Here is a 20,485-nt window from a genome sequence, read left to right as displayed (position 1 = left end):
CACTGACCTAAAGCAAGGTGAAAACTTGGTAGAAAGGTTGCATCTTTGAAGGGAAAGGAAAGAAAATTGGTGCAGTTTAGTTTCTCTGTATACCATGTTCTGTTAAGGAAATTAGTCAATATTAAAGAAATAAAAAGACAGGTACTAATAGTTCACACCTGTCATTGTAGAGGCTAAACTCAAGAATCTGAAACTGAGAACTGAGGTTCAAAATCAGACCAGGAAGGAAAGGTCACTTTTGATTCCAATTAATCACCAAAAGGCCAGAAGTGGAGCTGTGGCTCAAGTGGTAGTAAACAGAGTGCCAGCTTTGATCAAAAACATTGAGAAATAGCACTCAGGCACTGAGTTCAAACCCCAATACCAGCACCAAAAAAAAAAAAAAAAGAAGAGCTGGGAATGTGGCTTAGTGGGAGAGTGCTTGCCTAGCATGCATGAAGCCCCAGCTTCAACCCTCAGTACCACATAAACAGAAAAGCTTTGGGCTGGGAGTGTGGCCTAGTGTAGAGTGCCTGCCTAGCATGCACAAAGCCCTGGATTTGATTTCTTGGTACCACATACACAGAAAAAGCTGGGGGCAGGGAGTTTGGCCTAGTGGTAGAGCGCTTGTCTAGCATGCATAAAAACCTGGATTCGATTCCTTGGTACCACATAGAAAAAAATAAAAAAAAAAGCCAGAAGCGGCCCAAGTGGTAGAGTTCCATCCTTGAGAAAGCCCAGGACAGTACCCCGGCCCTGAGTATAAGCCCCAGGACTGCCCCCCCCCCCCCGCCAAAAAAAAAGCTGGAAGTGGTGCTGTGGCTCAAGTGATAGAGCACTAACTAGTCTTGAGAAAGCCTAAGGGACAGTGCCCAGACCCTGAGTTCAAGCCCCAGGACTGGCAAAGAGAGAGAGAGAGAGAGAGAGAGAGAGAGAGAGAGAGAGAGAGAGAGAGAGAGAGACAGAGAGAGAGAGAGAGACAGAGAGACAGAGAGAGAGACAGAGAGACAGAGAGACAGTGAGACACAGAGACAGAGACAGAGAGAGAGAGACACAGAGACACAGAGACACAGAGACAGAGACAGAGAGAGAGAGACAGAAACAGAGACAGAGAGAGAGAGACAGAGAGGAAAAGAAAGGGCTGGAAGTGGCACTGTGGCTGAAGTAATAGAGTACTAGCCTTGAGCAAAAGAAGCTCAGGTACAGTGCCTAGGCCCTGAATTTAAGCCCCAGGACTGGGGGGGGGGAGGGGAGGAGAGGCATGGGATGGAGGGCTCCAAAGCTACCCTATCACATTCCAAATATTTATCCAGTATCAGTTAATTAGAGCTGACCAGTGACTTGGCACAACTGACTGGCAAAGACACAATCTAGCACCAGGAAAAGCAAATGATGGAGGGAGCCAGGATACAGAAGAGGAAGGCCTATCAGAGACATGACCCGGACAGTCACTAATTAGAGTGAGTTCAAAAATCCTTTCCTTATTGCTATTTGCTGTTGTTACTTTCCAGGCCAGAAGTAACAACACAAAACCAGGCACCATTCCTTTGGCAGGATTCCCAGCTGGAACTCTTTCCAGAGAGGCTCATAATTGAAATCCCATCTGAATGCATAACCCAAATGTGGATACAGAACCTCACTGTATTAAAATCGATATGAACTCATTCAAAATAGGCACTGTAACCACGACAATTGAGATCTTCTAGCTGAAGATGCCATAAAATAATTCAAATTATTACATAGAAAAATCTGTGTCTTAAAACAGGTACTTATTTTCCAAGCATAATTATTCCAGTCTCTTTCATAAAACTGCTTCTATAAATAGTCTCTTTTAATGTATCAGATTTTCTTTCCAATAGTTAATGGGGTCAAATCTATTCCAAGTTAGGAGTTCTTTAAGCAAAAGCTATGATTCCATCTCCTTGTTCTCTAGAAATTCAGCAGATGGATGTCCCAACAGAGAAGTGCTTTCATTCCTTGTCATGGTGGCAAACAGCATGTCCATCATCCCCAAGGTTTCCAGGAGCTCTCTCTGGTAATCAATCTCTTTCTCTACAAGTCCTTGAAGTATTACAAACTTTTTATCCACTACTGGTGACTGTCCAATCACAGGTAAATAGATATCTAAAAGAAAGGGAAATGTTAACTGAGAACATTTTCCTATACACAAAAGACAATAGTTATAAAAAGTATACAAATAGGGAATATACAGACATTGAGAAATATGTACTTATATACTAAGTTTATGGTTTATGGAACTAACTTACAGAGAACATAACAACTCATCTGAATAAATGTACTTTAAAAAGAAACAATTACATAAAGTATAGGCTATTACTTAGTCTCACTTTCCCCTCAGAAATTAATCACAAAACAGGTTGAAGATAGAAGATTGCAGACACCCAGAATTTTCCCGTATCTCTAAGAATCTGAATTAAAGTACCAGGTGACTAGTTCTAGGGATAGGAAGATAGCATGGAAAGGCACAGGAATGCAATGTAAACAGTAGACAGAGACCAAGGATGCTAAAAATACTGAATATTACATTTGTGAAAGAGACAAAAGGCCCGATGTTGAGGACAGGGAGAATACCACTGACCTCAACTTTAAGCAAAAGAAAAAAGGAAAGTTTTGCTGAGCTTCACAGGTGCCATTTGGCACCCTGCAAAAACAAGATTTAAGAAAGATTTGTGATCTGCCCAGCAGAGATGCTGGAGGAGCCAGCCACCTGTGCCTTCTAGCTTGCTCCCTGGGGCTGTGATAGGATCATCTAAAAGAGATCTTACCAATTATCAAACCTTTCAGCTAGGGGAGGCAAAAGCCCTGCATTCCCCCATACATGTCCAAGCCCCAGTAGATTTCTCTCCTTTAGCTAAACCAGTGTTGGTCCAGGAAACTGGTTGTGGTTTGAATATAAATGTAAGAACACAAGTCAACATGGTGGAAGCATGGGCCACAGGACAACGGGCAGGTGCTTCCATCTGAGCACTGTGGCCCTAACTTTGAGAAAACATGACCAAAAGACTAGAGCAGGGAGAAGAAAGAATATCTGGAATTGAAGACAAGGACGAGAAAGTATTTCATTTAGAACATCCCGGAGGGGAGAAGGGGGATCGTTAGAAGGAAAAGCTAAAGCACAGAGGCACAAAAGAATCTAATTTAATTATAGCAGAAACCTTCTAAAACTAGGGAAAGATATAGATATCCCAGTGCAGGAGACATTTGATCCATATAAACAGACATAAGCAGAAAAAAAAAAATAATGACAAAGTGCTAAATGTAAGGAAGAAAGAAACACTGAAAGCTGACAAACAGAAAAATCAAGGTGATTAGAAAGACAAAGTCATCAAAATGACATCAGACCATCGGGGTACAGGCAGCTTATACCTGTAATCCCAACTACTGAGGAGCCTGAGATCTGAGACTTGAAATTCAAATCTAGTCTATGTAATAAAGTCCATGAGATTCTTTTTTTTTTTTTTTTTGGCAGTCATGGTACTTGAATCGCTGGGCTGGGCCTGGGCGTTGTCCCTAAGCGGTTCAGCTCAAGGCTACCGCCCTACCCTTTGAGCCACAGTGCCACTTCCAGTTTTCTGGTGGTTAATTGGAGATAAGTCTCATCCACTGTAGTGACTTCAGTGCCCAGGATGGCTTTGAACCATGATCCTCAGATCTCAGTCTCTTGAGTACCTAGGATTACAGGCATGAGCCACAGCGCCCAGCTTCCATGAAACTCGTATCTCTGATTAACTACCAGTCAGAAGTTGAGTTGTAGCTGAAATGGCAGGGTGCCAGCCAGCTTTAAGCACAAATGTTAAAGAACATAGCCCAGGCCTTAAGTTTCAAGCCCTAGGCTGGTTCTCTTTCTCCCCACTCCCTCTCCTCCCCTCCTCTCTCCCTCCTTTCCCCTCTTTTCATTCTTCCTCCCTTCCCCTGTCCCCACCATCCTTTCTCTCCCTTTCCCTTTTTCTCTCTCCCTCCTTCTTTCCCCCATTCTCTATCTCTCTTCCTTCCTCCCTCCATCAGTCCTAAATGAAATCAGACCTCTCAGAAAACCCTAGTTAGGGACTCACATCTGAAATTCTAGCAGCTCAGTAAGCTGAGATCTAATAATCATGGTTCCAACCCAGGCTATACAGAAAAGGATGGAGAATTTGATCTCCAATTATTCACATTCAAAGTGTGACTCAAGTGGGACAGTGCCAACCATGAGTAAAAAAGCTGAAAGCTTGAGGTTCTGAGTTCAAACACCAGTATCAGCACAAGAATGAAAGAAAGAAAGAGGGAGAGAGGAAAAGGAGGAAGGGAGCCCTAAAAGCTAAGAAACCATAAATTATGTATTTCAAGGAAAACAAGATGGAAAAATAAAGACCTTCCAAAATAAGATAAATGAAAGCAATTCAGGATTCAAAATTACTAATCCAGAAATTCAGAAGACATATTAGAATACTTAAAAGCAAAGACTGACCAATGAGATTGTGTTAACTAAAAACTCATGAACAGACTGCCTAGAGAATGGGAGAAAATCTTTGTCAACTGATGTGGCTTCATGAAGACAATATATAAAGAGCACAAAAAAAGCCAAAAAGCAATGACAAACTGAATGCTTATCAATGAAGAAGTCCAAACAGATAATTAATACACAAAGAAATGCTCAGTGTCCTTAGCCATAAAGAAAATACAAATCAAAACAACAGTGAAGGGCTAGTTTAGTGGTAGAATGCTTGCCTCGCATGCACGAAGACAAGGGTTCAATTCCTCAGTACCACATACATAGAAAAAGCCGGAAGTGGTGCTGTGGCTCAAGTGGCATACTGCTAGCCTGAGAAATGCCCAAAGACAATGCTCAGGCCCTGAGCTCAAGCCTTGGCAAAAAAAAAAAAAAAAAAAAAAAAAAAAAACCACAACACTGAAATACCATATCATCTCAAGCATAATGTTTAAGAACAAATGCTGGGTAAGGATTTGAGGAAAAAGAAACCCTCAAATGCTGTCAGTGGAAATGTAAATTATTGCAACCACTATGGATTTGGAGAAAAAGAAACCCTCATATACTGTTGGTGAGAATGTATATTATTGCAACCACCATGGAAATCAGCATGATGTTCCTAAAGACCTAAAGAAGTTTTGCTATCCAAAATAATCAAACGTAGCTACTATTAGAAACACTTGCTATATAGACAGACCTATGTTTAAGAGCCAAAGAAACTGAGGGATAGTGCCTAGGCCCTGAATTTAAACCCCAGGACTGGAGAAAATGAAAAAAAAAAAAAAAGAGCTTACTTCATTCCCAAATTTAGCTTTGACACCTGTAGGTTGGTTGATTGGTTTCCTTTATTTTTTATTTTATTTATTTATTTTTTTTTTGAGTCCTGGGGTTTGAACTTGGCCTAGGAGCTGACCCTGAGTTCTTCAGCTCAAGGCCAAAGCCCCACTTTTCATTTTCTAGAGGTTAATTGGAGAGTTTGTGCCCGGGCGGCTTTGAACCTTGATCCTCAAATCTCAGCCTCCTGAGTAGCTAGGATTACAGGCATGAGCCACCGTGCCTGGCTTCCTTTACTTTTCTGAGAGGAGTGGGATCAAATCTAGGTCCTTACATATGCTAACACTGACTTACATCCCCAGCCCCAATACTTACTTCACCTTTAACAAAAATGCTAGGGTGTTCAAGTTTTGACAACTACTTACCAATAATTATTTCAGCAGCATTAATCAAAACAGGGGCAAATCTTGGTTGAGACAGATTTCTGCAAAGCAAAATTTCTGTTTAAAAATTTTCAGAAAGATCCCTTAAAACAGATTTAATTATAAAGCTCTGTTTCTCACTGGGTGATAAAGAAGAATCTGAGATACTAGATCCAAGGGTCTCATAAACATAAAGCATAAAGCATATATACCTTATCAAAAAATTAAGAACACGGGTGATTTCCTTTTCATCCCGCCCTGCCAGGGCATTTGCAAGGACTCCTCTTCGATTTAGCTCCTTTATAATGGATACTGTGACTTCAGGTGTCTTTATTACACAATTAGGCTGAAAAAATGGTCAGAGTCAACACAAGCAGAAAGAACTCAAGGAAAAAAAAAATCACTGTTGTGCACTAAATCACCAAGTTTATATTTACAATTCCATCGTGGTAATAAATAAATCAAGTACTAATTTGGGAGGGGGGGGATTTCACTGCCCTCAAACTCTATACAGCCAAGGCTAATACCACATTTGTGACTCTCCTCCCTCAGTCTCACCAGTGCTAAAAATGAAGGTATGCACCACCAAGTTTAGCTACTAAAATCACCGTTTTAAAAAATGTTTCTCACCATGGTAACCTACACAGGACTCTAAGAATTCACAAACTCACTGTCAGACTAAAGGAAGATATCCTTAAGAGAGTGACCCAATGGTGTAACTTCTCTGAATGTATAAAGTATTATTTATTGAAATGAATTACAGTAAATGGAAATATGAATTTTTTTGGTGGTGGCAATAGTAGTGATCATGTTTTTGCTATTGTTTTATGTTTTCTTTTGGGGTTTTTTTTTGGGGGGGAGGCAAAGGAGAGGTACAGAAAGGCAGGGAGAAAGGGTAAAATAACACAATCTTACTATTCAGTATACCCTCTATAAACACTAAACTATGAGCCGGGAGCGGTGGCTCACACTTGTAATCCTAGCTACTCAGGAGGCTGAGATCTGAGGATCAAGGTTCAAAGCCAGCCTGGGCACTGAAGGACTTGAGACCCTTATCTCCAATTAACCTCTAGAAAACGGAAATGGGGCTTGGCTCAAAGGTAGGGCAGTAGCCTTGAGCTGAAGAGTTCAGGGACAGCGCCAGGGAGAGGTCAAGCCCCACAAACCACAAAAATAAATAAAAACATTAATTAATTAATTAAACTATGTAACTTGTGGACAGGAATGGGAAGGGGAAACTGGGGGAAGCAAAGGATGGGTTACATTGTCTAAAAAGAAATATTATCTGACTTAAGAAATGGTAATCCTTCTATATAACACCTTAATATAACAGTAAACAGTAAGATCATATTTTTAAAAAATGCTCCTCACTTACCTCAAGGACTCTGTCAAGTGCCTGAGAGACCCGAAAATTTTTTAGGTCCCTGTCATACAATTCTAGGTGTTTCTTTGTTGGCTTGTTGATCAAAATGTCATCCTAAATAGAAAAGTAAATTTATATAGAATAAAACTCAATACCTATGTAGTTCCATTCAAAACACATATTTTAATAAGGTGATACTTTTTAAAAATAAAGGTGCTGGGCCGGGAGTTTGGCCTAGTGGTTAAAGTGCTTGCCTAGCATGCATGAAGACCCGGGTTCGATTCCTTGGTACCACATACATAGAAAAAAGCCGAAAGTGGTGCTGAGGCTCAAGTGGTAGAGCTCTAGCCTTGAGAAAGTCCAAGGACAGTGCTCAGGCCCTGAGCTCAAGCCCAGGACTGGCAAAAAAATAAATAAATAAATAAAAATAAAGGTGCTTTATATTGTATTGCATATTATGTTCATATGCATATAATCTAAATTGAAAGAAATAGAATGAATAATTTGCCATATTAATATGCTTTTATGGCATATAACTTAGAAAACACACAACTATCTGGAGATGGGCAAAAACTACTTATTTTCAAGTTTCTTTACATAGAAACCTGTATAGTTTAGTAAAAATAGAAATAAAATAAAAATGAGAAATACTGAGATTATCAAAATGTCTATGTGCCTGAAATATCAAGAAAAATCTTTGGAACAATCAATATACACTAAAACAAATGGGTGATTGAAAAGTAAAACAGGCTCTGTCAGTGGGAGAGTGAACAGGAAGGGTAATGAGGATACATATGGCCAAAGTAGTTATTTGCACATATGAGAATAGAAAAATGAAACCTGCTACAATTGTTTTAGAAAGGGAAGGAGACTAAGTGAGAGTGATAGAGGAGATGAGTTTGAGTGGAATACATTGCACACCTGTGTGGAAATGACACCTTGAAACCAACCACCTCGTACACCTTGTGAGGCTCGTTTACATGAAATGTTTTAAAAAATATAGAAATAAAAATAACAACAAAAAAAAAAACCTCTTGTAACTCAATCTTCTTAGGTACAGAGAAATTACTGGTTAGAATTGCTTAGAAAGTCAATTCAGATAGTATGTGAAAAACAGTTTTCACAGTGGTAAGGCACTGTTTTGCCATGTTATAACTAGGGTTATTAAATAAAGTAATGTGTGTTGCCCATTATTCTTCAAAAACACCACCAAATTTAGCAACCTGAGATCAATCTCAGTGCGGCAGAATGTAAGTAGAATGCCATATAAATTATGATTTCCAGTCATGGACAGAGATAGAACTGACTTTTCTAAAAACATCACATTTTAAAACTATGAGAAATATACAATTACCCGTTGCTTCATGTAATTCTTTCCTTTAATAAAGGTGCGGTATGCAGGCCTTCTCCTCCTAGGAAAAGAATCTTTCTTTGTTTCAGATTTCCGATGTTTAACACTGAGTATTCCATTGGTCATTCCAACAACTATTGTCTCATCTTCATGCTAATAACAATTAGAAAACCAAATTAGTCTATTTCTAATTACTAATTTACAATATCTTTACTAAGTAACTTCTATATCCTATTTCTGCTTATCCCATACTATCACTAATAGTTCCATCTAGACTTACTCTGCCTAACCATTATCTATGAAAAATGTTAAGAGCAAGGTTCTGTATTATACTAATATATTTAATATACTGACAGAACTTTGTGTCTATGTAAAACATCACTAGCAAAGTCTGAATAATATTAGTGATGTGTATAATGTAATAATACATTAAAATGTTAATGAAATTTGAGCAAGTATCAAAGCAACTTTTCTACATCACTGCACAAAGGTATCACATCCTCCAAGCATTCAATAGTATTTTTTTCATATAATTTTTATTGTAATTAAGAGAAGGGTTACATTATATTCACCAGATAGAAGGTACATTACTTACACACACTGATACCCTTTCTCATGTTTTAGTCCCCATTTCGTTCCTCCAACCACTCCCCAATAGTATTTTTTAAATGAGTTTTCCTCTCCCAATTCATATTTCAACATAATTCAAATCTCCTCCTGCCCCAAAGTGGCTACTAATGAAACTTGATAGTGCACATTCCAGACAGCACAGTCACTTTGGTCTCTCTTCTTAACACCATTTTTGTCTGTGTCTCAGAAAGCCAACTTTCTCTTCAAAAGATAATATCCTTGACTTTGTTAAATAAAGATTTAGCAACTGCCTAGACCCACCTGTTAGTGTTAGCAAGATCTAATACTACCCTGTGCAATGAGTGACACCTGTATTGGAACTCTGCTAAATTATTAGGATAAGACATATTCTAGCAATTGTCTTCACTCAAGTAACTAATGTGGCTTATTCAAACCCAAAAATTTCATTTTAGTTTCACTTAGCTGGCAAAATTAGTGATATTAAGCTAAAAGTACTTACTGCAAGTGCAAGACTCAAAATTGAAGCGGCATAATCAAAACTGTGGACTACTTTGTAGGAAGTTGTACTGTACACTTTGACCTTCCTAATCAAAAGAAAGAAAGAAAGCTTTCTTTAAAAAAAAAATTAACCTTGAAGCCAGGTACCCATGGCTCACACCCATAATTCTAACTATTCAAGAGATGGGGATCTGATGATCACAGTTTGTAGCCAGCAAGGACAGGGAAAATCCATGGGATTCTTATCTACAATAAACTAACAAAAATCCAGAAGTGGAGTAGTGGCTTAAGTGATAAAGAACTAGCTTTGGCAAAAGAAGCTCAGGCCAAATTCAAATCCCAGAAATGTGGCACGCATGCACATACGTGTGTGCATGCACACACACGCACACGCACACGCACACACACGCACGCACACACAAAATCACCTTGGAAATAAGTATGAAATTTTCCGCTATTTTGCAAACTCAAATATAGAACTCAATATGTAAGCAGTAAGCAATATAAATATATACATAATGAAATGCATACAACAGTAAATTAAAATGATTTTAAAGTATATCACTGATTTCTTTAAAATGAACTATATTTCAGCATTAACCACTTGAACAAAGAGTGATTGGACACTTAGGTCAGACACCAAAGGACACACCACAAATCATTGTCATTTACAGATAAAACTTAGGAATGAAACAAAAGTATTAATGATACCCATTACTGAGTAGAAACAGTTCTCACCCTCAGCAATACAGATACTTCCTGGCAGAGAACCCTGTTTTATGGGGGCTCCTCTGTATTCTACAGGTCATCAACTACATCTCTGGCGTCTATTCCCTACCACAGTAAGAGCATCCCACGCCAAAACTGTGACAAGTAATCATGTCTACAATCTCTACTGAAGGTGCCAGGGTAACTTCAAGATGAGAAGCATTGCAAACAGAGCCAACTTAAACTCAGCTTTTTTAGGAGACATAAAAAAAAAGTATCAAATTACAGAAATTACAGAGAAACCTCATTACACAGTATTTTACCTGGTTACATAATAAATTAATGTGGACTTAAATTATTTCCTAGCTTTTAGAGTACTTACACTTTTCCAATATACATACTGAAAACTAAGTCTTTTCATAAGAGTGAAGAAGGAACAGAATTACAGGAATAACAGGACCAAATATGTTATATTGGGCAGCACTGTTTTGGTTTGTTTTGTTTTGTTTTTTGCCAGTCCTGGGCTTGGGATCAGGCCCTGAGCATTGTCCCTGGATTTTCTCAAGGCTAGGGCTTTACCACTTGAACCACAGCACCACTTCTGGTTTTTTGCTACGTATGTGGTACCGAGGAATTGAACCCTGGTCTTCATGCATGCTAGGCAAGCACTCTACCAGTAGGCCAAACTCCCGGTCCAGGGCAGCACTGTTTTAGAACACTTTAACAAGCACAATACTAAATTATCTAAGCTGATTTTTTTTTCAGCATTGGAAATTGAACCCAGGGCCCCACATGTTTCACTGAGCTATACCCCAATCTTCTAATCTTCTCAATATCTATTTAGAATAGCAATATGGGTTAATATTAATATTATGAGATGTTCATATAAAGTTTTAAGGTTTAAAAAAATGTAGCCTACAATAACATATATGCTTACAATAAAAATTTCACAACAGGGACTGGGAGTTTAGCCTAGTGGTAGAGTGCTTACCTAACATGCAGGGTTTGATTCCTCGGTACCACATATGTAGAAAAAAGCCAGAAATGGTGCTGTGGTAGAGCTCTAGCCTTGAGAAAGCCTAAGGACAGTGCCCAGGCCCTGAGTTCAAGGCCCAGGACTGGTTAAAAAAAAAATTTACAACATAAACCTACAATGATTTTTAAATATAGAATAAAATTTCTATGTTTAATGCCCTAGACTGGTAAAAGGGTGATTATGATCAAGCGCATTGTACATATAAGGAATGGATTTGTTAAAATGAAAACTCCTTTGTACAACTAACATATATTAATAAAAGAAAAAAAACAAAATAGAAAAAAAAGACTAATGTTCAAGTGGGGCTATAATATTGCTTAAACAGAAGCTAAAGTAATGAATTATTTTAAGGAGAAAAATAAGAAGTATACATAACTAGATTCCCACTCCTTATGGAAATCATCAGAACATTTATCACCAATGTTGTTAAAATAACCATTTTCTCAAGAAGTAGCACTTGTACACTAATAATGATAAGAAAGAAAATGAAAATGCTAACCTATCCAGTGAACCGGAGAGTAACCTCTGACCCGAACTGCTCAGACACAGACATGTCACGGTTTTATGATGATTTTTCAAAGATACCAGCAACTGTCCTCCTTTTAACATGTCCCAGACTTTAACATAACGACCTCCTAAAAAAGGAAATAACTGTTATATATTTAAAATTTTAAACATCAAGAAATATTTTTACTGGAATTCCCTAGAGTGGAGGCTAAGGAAGGAGCCAGACTGCTCTAAGACTCACTGTAAGTATCTAGCAAGCTAACTACCTAGCTAGACTGTCTCAAACAACAGATACGCAACAGTAAAGTGCCTTGAGGGTAGGCACTGAACAAATGGTAAAAGTCGGCCATCTATCAACTGAGAAATAGACATGTAATTCAAGAGAACACTGGTAAGTTATAAATAGCAACTAATAAAGAAAAATCTGATATGAGACCAACAGTATTGGTGAAAGCTATTTTTAAAAGAAATACCTGAAGATACCAGAAGACCTCCAGAAGGGAAAAGCAAGACACTCTCCACTGGCTGTCCATGCTCCACACTGAGAACACTTGCATTCGTTCGTGCATCATACATCTTTACAGTATGATCATAGGACCCTAAAATGTAAAATGTTTATCTCAAATTATACACGTATGTAGCCAGATTTTTACCAGATGCCAGTGGCTCATGCCTGTAACCCTAGCTACTCAGGAGGCTGAGATTTGAGGATCGTGGTTCAAAGCCAGCCTAGGCACTAAAGTCTGTGAGACTCTTATCTCCAATTAACCACTAGAAAACCACAAGTGGTACTGTGGCTCAAGTGGTAGAGCTGAAGAGCTCAAGGACAACTTTAGGCCCAGAGTTCACACCCCATGGAAGATGGAAGACGGAAAGAAGAAGAAGAAGAAGGAGGAGGAGGAGGAGGAGGAGGAGGAGGAGGAGGAGGAGGGGGGGGGGGGGGAGGAGGAGGAGGAGGGGGGGAGGAGGAGGAAGAGGAGGAAGAGGAGGAGGAAGACGAGGAGGAAGAAGAAGAGGAAGAAGAGGAGGAAGAAGAAGAGGAAGAAGAGAAGGAGGAAGAGGAGGAGAGGAAGAAGAGGAAGAGGAAGAAGGGGAGGAAGAGGAGGAAGAGGAGAAAGAAGAGGAAGAGGAAGAAGAGGAGGAGGAGGAGGAAGAGAAGGAAGGAAGGAAAGAAGGAAGAAAGGAAGGAAGGAAGGAAGGAAGGAAGGAAGGAAGAGAAAGAAAGAAAGAAAGAAAAGAAAAGAAAAGAAAAGAAAAGAAAAGAAAAGAAAAGAAAAGAAAAGAAAAGAAAAGAAAAGAGCGGGTTGTGGTGGCTCATGCCTATAATCCTAGCTACTTAGGAGGCTAAGATCTGAGGATCGAGGTTCAAAACCAGCCTGGGCAATACAAAGCCGAGAGACTCTTACCTCTACTTAATCACCAGAAAATGGGAAGTGGGGGCTGTGGCTGGAGAGGAGGGCAGTAGCCTTGAGCTGAGGAGCTCAGGGTCAGTGCCCAGGCCAGAGTTCAAGCCCCATGACCCTCCCCTGCCCCCCCAAAAAGAATACAGAAACAAGAAATAAGAAGTCTCAGATGAAGTCATTTAAACCAAAAGGTGGTGGGCAAGTTAGAAAGGTTTCAGTCTAGTGGGGGGGAGGGTAATGGGTACCAAGACATGTGAAAGGGTATCAATGTATGTGAATTAATGCACCTTCTATCTGGCAAATATCATGTAACCCTTTTACTAATTACAATAAAAATATATATATATATATATATATATATATGAAGGGTTTCAGTCTAAAGTCAATCCAGACAAAATCATGAGATCCAATCTTTAAAAATAAATAAATAAATAAATAAATAAATAAGCCAGAGCTGGTGGCTCACACCTAGAATCCTAGCTACCCAGGTTAAGCTCTGGAGTTTGTAGTTCAAAGCCAGAATAGTCAGGAAATTCCAAAGCCAGAACAGGCAAGAAACTCTGTAAGACTCTTGTTTTTTTGTTTTTGGTCGGTCGTGAGACTTGAACTCTGGGACTGGGTGCTGTCCCTGAGCTCTTCAGCTCAAGGCTACTGCCCTACCCCTTGAGCCACAGCACCACTTCTGGTTTTCTGGCGGTTTATTGGAGATAAGAGTCTCTCGGACTTTGTGCATGGGCTGGTTTTGAACCGTGATCCTCAGATCTCAACCTCCTGAATAGCTAGGACTACAGGCATGAGCCACCGTGCCTGGCAAGACTCTTATCTCTGAAAAACTCTCCAAAAAAACGTAAGTAGCACTGAGGATCAATTGGTAGAGTACTCGCCTTGAGCAAAAGCAGCTCAGGGACAGCACCCAAGCCCAGATTTCAAGTCCCAGGACTGGCAAACAAACAGCCAGCCAGCAAAAGTATTGGGGCAGGAGAGCTTGCCTAGCAAATGTAAGACACTGAGTTCAAGCCTCAGTACCACATACATCTCTCTCTCTCTCTCTCTCTCTCTCTCTCTCTCTCTCTCTCTCTCTCTCTCTCTCTCTCTCTCTCTCTCTCTCAGGTTTTTGTTCCACAAAGATACAATATTTCAAATTTTCTTGCCACTAAAAAATCATTACACAACATTATACAGAATCAGACTTGCTCTGATCATAAACTATCTGTATCATACACCAATCCCTTGGGGGCACCAACAAAAAAGTGGACTGTACATAAGGATATTGCAGTGCCATGGCTCTGGAGACTCATTGAAAACCAGGGTACAGACCCACTGCAGTATGCCCATTATATTTTCAGGACAGTCTGATATTTATAAACATGTTTGAAGAAAAAAAACCACCAAAAGGAGGACATTTTTAAAAACTGAATCATTAATCAGAAATATATTTTTAAATTTTTTGTGTGATACTGTAACTGAACTCAGCACCCTATAAACACCGGGCAAGTACTCTACCACTAAGCAATACTCCAAGCTCTAAAAATTAAATCTCCCCAGCCCCCCAAAATCTCATAACCATGTAAAGTCCACTTACCTGTTACAAAGAGATCTGGGTTCAGTTTGCTAGCATACCCACACCTCACATAATCAGAATGTTCTTTTAATGTCAGAATTTCTTTGGAGTTTGGAATATCCCATAATTTAACTGTATAATCATCAGCTCCAGAAACCACATGGTATTTATCAGCTGTAAAATCCACTGTGTGAACTGCTCTGAAAAATCAGAGGTCAGTATATTAAAACATAAGAAGACTATATTCCTTGCATGTTCTAATATAAAATGCTCCTTCCCAGAGTTTAAAAAAAAAAAGCTCCATTTCAGAGACTATTTATAGGAGAAAAATCATGTGAAAAAGAAAACTTTTGTAATACTAGTATTTAAAAAGTATCACTCTACTGTCAAAAAGAATATTAAGCAACAGCTTTAAAAGCATATTTTCCAATATGTTAACAATTCTACTAAATTGTCAAATAAAAATAGAAAAAGGGGCCAGGAGTTTGGCCTAGTGGTACAGTGCTTGCCTAGCATGCAGGAAGACCTGGGTTCAATTCCTCAGTACTTCATACATAGAAAAAAAAGCCAGAAGTTGTGCTGTGGCTCAAGTGTTAGAGCTCTAACCTTGAGAAAGCCTGAGGACAGTGCTCAAGCCCTGAGCTCAAGCCCCAGGACTGGCAAAAAAAAATGAATGAAAAAAATGGAGAAGAAAAGATACTTTTAAAGAAAATCTAAGTAAAGACTTGCCACTAAGTAGGATCAGATTAAGTAAACTGTTGTTTTAAGTGTTTCAGTTAGAGTACCTCAGGAATACAACTGCATATTCAACTTTAAGATTTTAAAATCCATAGATCTCAACAATGATACTGAGTTCTTGAATCAAAGTTACAATATAAAATTACAACACCTCTTTAATACATAAATCAATGAAGAAAGTCTAACTTGACTTCAATGTGAAAGCCTTAAAGATAGTCCCAGGCCTAGAAAGCAAGTATTGGAGCCATGTGGACACCTTTAGATGAATGATTTGCAAACCCCTGCCCCAGGTCACAAACTTACTGCTGAGTTAGTGGAAGCTACACTCATGTCCTAAATTAGCACAACAATCCTAGACAATCCATGAGTTCCATTAATGGACCATGTGATCCAACTTAAGATTTATATCTCAGGACAATCAAAAAATGAAGTACATACAGGTACATATTCATAGAACAGCTGTATTTTTATTTAAAGCCCAAAGAGAGAGCTTTCAACAAAATAAAACAAATTAAAATAAAAATGCCTAAGAACCAGTTGACTCTTACTTTGTATGGCCTTCAAATTGTCTGAGTGGGGCCCTCCCACTTATATCAAAAAGCTGAACAACACCATCTTCACTTCCAGCCACAAGCAACTGACCATCCTGTCGGAAAGTGGCGCAGTATGCTGTGTCTTTAAAACGTGAAAAGGTTTTTATAGGTTCTTGGGAGTATCGACCATAAATGTGAATCTATAAGACAAAAATAAACAAACAGTATTTTACCAATGACTCAAGATCAGTAGAAAACTATAAGTGAAGAAATGTACTACTGTACTTACTCTTGAGGAAGCTGTTACTGCATAGTTATATGGAGGCTGAGGAGAAAAGTCTACTTTTGATACTGCACCAAATTCCTTAATCTGAACAGGGGTCTTGATGAAAAAGAACAAAGTATTAACATAGTTACAACTGGTGGCAAGGCATATTTAAACATTATATAATATCTTATAGATGGGTTTTTGTTCTTCATAACAGTGGTTACATTTACTTTAGCAATATAAAGGAAGCAATAATGGTCTATATCCCATGACTACAGTATACGTGTTACCATTAAAATAAGTAAATATAAGCTAGAAAGCTACACCTCACTGTCTTTTCAGCTGACAGATTTGCTCCAATTCCTGCTGGAAGGTGAGGAGTTATAACTACACCAGTAAACATTTAAGATTATAAATTAACACAAAGATGACTATACTAGACAGGCAACCGAGGCAGTTCCACACCCTGTTTTCACTAACTCATCTCGGCTAACTGTTCATATGAGTGACAGATTTAGTATCTGTCTATAAGCAAATACCATCATTTACTTTATCATTCTACTATTAATAGACACAAAATTTATAAAAGTTCTAATATTAGCTGAGCATTGGTGTCTCTCATCTGTAATTTTAACTACTAGGAGGTTGATTATGGAGGAGATCATGGTTTGTAACCAGCCTAGGCAGAAAGGTCCAAGAGATCCCATTTCAATAAAAGAAGCTGGACACAGTAAGGAATTATAATTATCAATTCCCTTCCTTCAAGTAGCAATGATGATCAAAATGTTGCACATATGCCAATTTAACAAATCAAAATCATATCTGAATTATTATCTTTCATTTATTTATATGTGAAACTGACTAATATATTCCAATGCCCAGTTTGTATTTCTGGTTTCATAAACTTCCCCAATCCCAAGGTTTTCCCATTTACCTATTTAGTTCTCTTAAAAATCCATATGTAGGGGTCCGGGAGTTTGGCCTAGTGGTAGAGTGCTTGCCTAGCATGCACAAAGACCTAGGTTCAATTCCTCGGTACCACATACACAGAAAAAGCCAGAAATGGTGCTATAGAGTTCTAGCCTTGAGAAAGCCCAAGGGTAGTGCTCAAGCCCCAGGGCTGGCCAAAAAAAAAAAAACAAAAACCATACTTAGGGTTGATGGTAGAGTGCTTGCCTAGCATGCATAAAGCCCTGGGTTCGATTCCTCAGTACCACATGCATAGAAAATGCCAGAAGTGGTGTTGTGGCTCAAGTGGTATAGCACTAGCCTTGAGAAAGCCCAAGGGATAGTGCTCAGGCCCTGAGTTCAAGTGACAGGCAAAAATTTTTTAAATAAAATAAAATAAATCACATGTAAACTTACTAGACAATACAGAAAGAGCCAATTTCACAGTACTTCTTTCTTACATTAAGATTCTTATATGAGATTTATATTTAAGCCATTTGGCATTGACTAATCATTTATTCTGTGCTAAGCATGTCTATGGTTAAAATGATTAAGCAGTATGCACTTCTACTAAAAATTTTTTTTAAAAAAGGTACAGTCATCTGTCAAACACTGGCAGATGGCTCACAGAATGTTTTCAGTTAACAGATAGCTATGTCAGTATAACTGAAGTATAGCATAGGCTGGACAAGTTGCATAAATGCATAAAGAAATATACAAATTCCCTCCTCCCTCCCTATTTCTCACATACCTTATAGCTGTTCCAGTACACAGTATCTTGTGTGATCTTTTCACCAAGTACAGGATAGGTTTGAATAGCTACAGGCTTATAACTAGACATCATTACATATAACTCCTCTGTTTTCCAGGGCTCAGTAATTTAGTGGTGGTATTAAAAACAATTCCAATGACTCGGCTTTAAGTCTGAAAAGAAACATGTATTAAAGCATGCATTATTCACAAATTTGTGTCAATAGGTGTGATTTTCAGTCTCTCTTTCTATAGGATGAGTAGAGTTTACAGACTAGTGATCAAACTGTGCAGGCCACGTAAGGCTGGAAGATTTCCGAAAACCTTCTCTGCTTTGAGACAGAGTCCAGTCCATGACCTCATGTGACTCATGTAATCACACTGCAATGAAATGATCTTTATTTTCTTTCTTTCCTATTTTTTTATTATGTCAATTAAGTGTCTTGCTATATAGTTCAGGCTGGTCTTGAACTCACTGTCTGCTTGACTTAGCCTCTGAAGTGCTGGAATTACATGTGTGTGCCATCATGCACAGCTTGTAAGCATCTGCTTTCCTGTTAAATTGAACAATTTGCCTGGAAGCTTTTGGATCTTTTGGTTGTTGTTGCTTGGTTGGTAGTGGGGCTTGGACTCTGGGCTCTGGCACTGTCCCTGAGCTATTGAGTTCAAGGTTAGTGCTCTACCACTATGAGCCATAACACTACTTTCAGTTTTCTGGTAGTTAATTGGAGATAAAAGTCTCACAAGAGTTTTGTGCCCAGGCTGGCTTTGAACTGCCATCCTCAGAACTCAGTCTCTGAGTAGCTAGGATTAGAGGCATGAGCCACTGACCCAGTGCCTGGAAGATTTTTTAAGTGCTTAAAGAATGCATGTGGAAGGAAGGAAAGTATTTTGCAAGCTTCCATGAGAAAATGCAAAATTAAAATCACAGGTGAAGTCTATAATGTGAACAAATACTATACAGCAGATGTTCACAAACTTTTTTTTTTTTTTTTGCCAGTCTTGGGCTTGGGCTCAGGGCCTGAGCACTGTTCTTGGACTTTCTCAAGGCTAGAGCTCTATCACTTGAGCCTCAGCACCATTTCCGACTTTTTTCTATGTATGTGGTACAGAGGAATCCAACCCCGGTTTGCTAGGCAAGCACTCTACCACTAGGCCAAACTCCCAGCCCCTCACAAACTTCTTTCTGTAAATAGTTCAGGCTCAAGAGGCCAACATGCCAAATTAAAGATAGTATGCAATTACATATGTAGAGAGGGAAAAAAATCTTTACTAACAATATTCTCCAAATAATTACAGGTACAATTTTTGTTTATGAATGAAAAGAATGGAGTTATCTTGGGACATGAGACAAAATTTCACCTCATTGCAGGTCAAGCTCAGTACTTCCTATTACCAAATCGACTGCATATGCTCACCTGTAAAAAACTTTCTTGGCTAAGTGGATACACAAAAGCAGGTCCTTAGATCTGCCCCTAGGCCCACTGCTCTTTCTTTTTACAATATAGGAGTACCACCTAAGTCTGTCTTTTTAATTTTTTATTGTTATTATATAAAGGTGATGTATGAAGGGGTTACAGCTATATAAGAGAGGTAATGGATACATTTCTTGGACAATGTCACCTCTTCCCCTCACTCTCTCCCAGTTTTCCTCTCCAGTCTCCACCCACAAGTTATATACTTCATCTTAAACATAGTGTCCAGGGAGAACCACGGCTGCTAAATCTGTCTTACAAGCGAAGAATAGTAGCAGTGTCTTCTCAGATAACAAAGTGAAGAATTAGAGCTTGTGGAGAAAAGGTGCAAACACGCCATGCGACAATAAATGATATGAAAACAAGCAAAAGGAATATGATCTGGCCGAGGTAGGACGATAGAACTAACCCAGAGGAGCTGAATAATAGATACTACTGCTGCATGCACTAGGCCGCTGCGCAGACGATCAAATAACTGACAGGGGTCAGGTATAGAGTACTGAGAACTCAGGAGGGGAAGATGTTTTCACTCTACCTGAGGAGTATAAAAGATGAAGAAGAGGAAGCACTCGACCACTCGAAACGAAGGAACTCCTAAGCTAAGGGAGAGAGGACACTCGGCCACTGCCTTGGAGCGATGCGGATTCCTCTGGTGAGAGAAAGGAGTGGGCAGGACACGCTTCACACAGGAGGAAAATGAAGGTTGAAATTAAACTACAAGGACCGTGCGAGGCCGGAGGAGTTTCGCCATCTCCAGCGGAGCCCAGGCCGCCGGCCAGAGACCGCAGCGAGGCCCGAGGACGGTCGGGGCCATCCTCAATAGAAGCCGCCTTTGCCTACCTCTGCTGGGTACCGAGGGTCCGCCGAGACACTTCGATCGCAAGGACAGCCCCTTGGACTATGCCAGCTTCCTAACCAGATCTCTCGGAATCACTTGCTCGGGGGAGGGGAAAAAAAAAATCACGCGGACCTTCAGGGAGCGGGCAGCACACTCGACAGCAGGGAACAGCGCAAGGAGATGACGTCACGGCGCATGCTCAGATGACACCCGACACTGGAAAGCCGGCGAGGGGGCGGGGCGGGGCGATACA

The 20,485-nt window shown here is 39.5% G+C and overlaps 1 protein-coding gene across 1 annotated transcript; it reads right to left on the bottom strand.

Annotated features, from left to right (window-relative positions):
* Nucleotides 1-1,051: 1,051 nt before the first annotated feature.
* On the bottom strand, nucleotides 1,052-20,395 carry Utp15 (UTP15 small subunit processome component). Its single transcript, XM_090331822.1, has 13 exons — nucleotides 20,235-20,395; nucleotides 17,921-18,093; nucleotides 16,243-16,335; nucleotides 15,969-16,153; nucleotides 14,704-14,882; nucleotides 12,192-12,317; nucleotides 11,711-11,846; nucleotides 9,469-9,553; nucleotides 8,382-8,531; nucleotides 7,040-7,141; nucleotides 5,877-6,010; nucleotides 5,668-5,726; nucleotides 1,052-2,103 (listed from the first exon to the last, which is right to left on the bottom strand). Exons 2-13 carry the CDS (start codon nucleotides 18,011-18,013, stop codon nucleotides 1,886-1,888), a joined length of 1,560 nt encoding a protein of 519 aa, XP_090187948.1. The 5' UTR covers nucleotides 18,014-18,093; nucleotides 20,235-20,395; the 3' UTR covers nucleotides 1,052-1,885.
* Between the last annotated feature and the right edge of the window lie 90 nt (nucleotides 20,396-20,485).

This window comes from Megascapheus bottae, chromosome 4 (genome assembly GCF_031878675.1).
Source record: "Megascapheus bottae isolate mThoBot1 chromosome 4, mThoBot2.hap1, whole genome shotgun sequence".
Classification (NCBI taxonomy): domain Eukaryota; kingdom Metazoa; phylum Chordata; class Mammalia; order Rodentia; family Geomyidae; genus Megascapheus; species Megascapheus bottae.
This window is presented reverse-complemented; position numbering and strand designations above follow the sequence as displayed.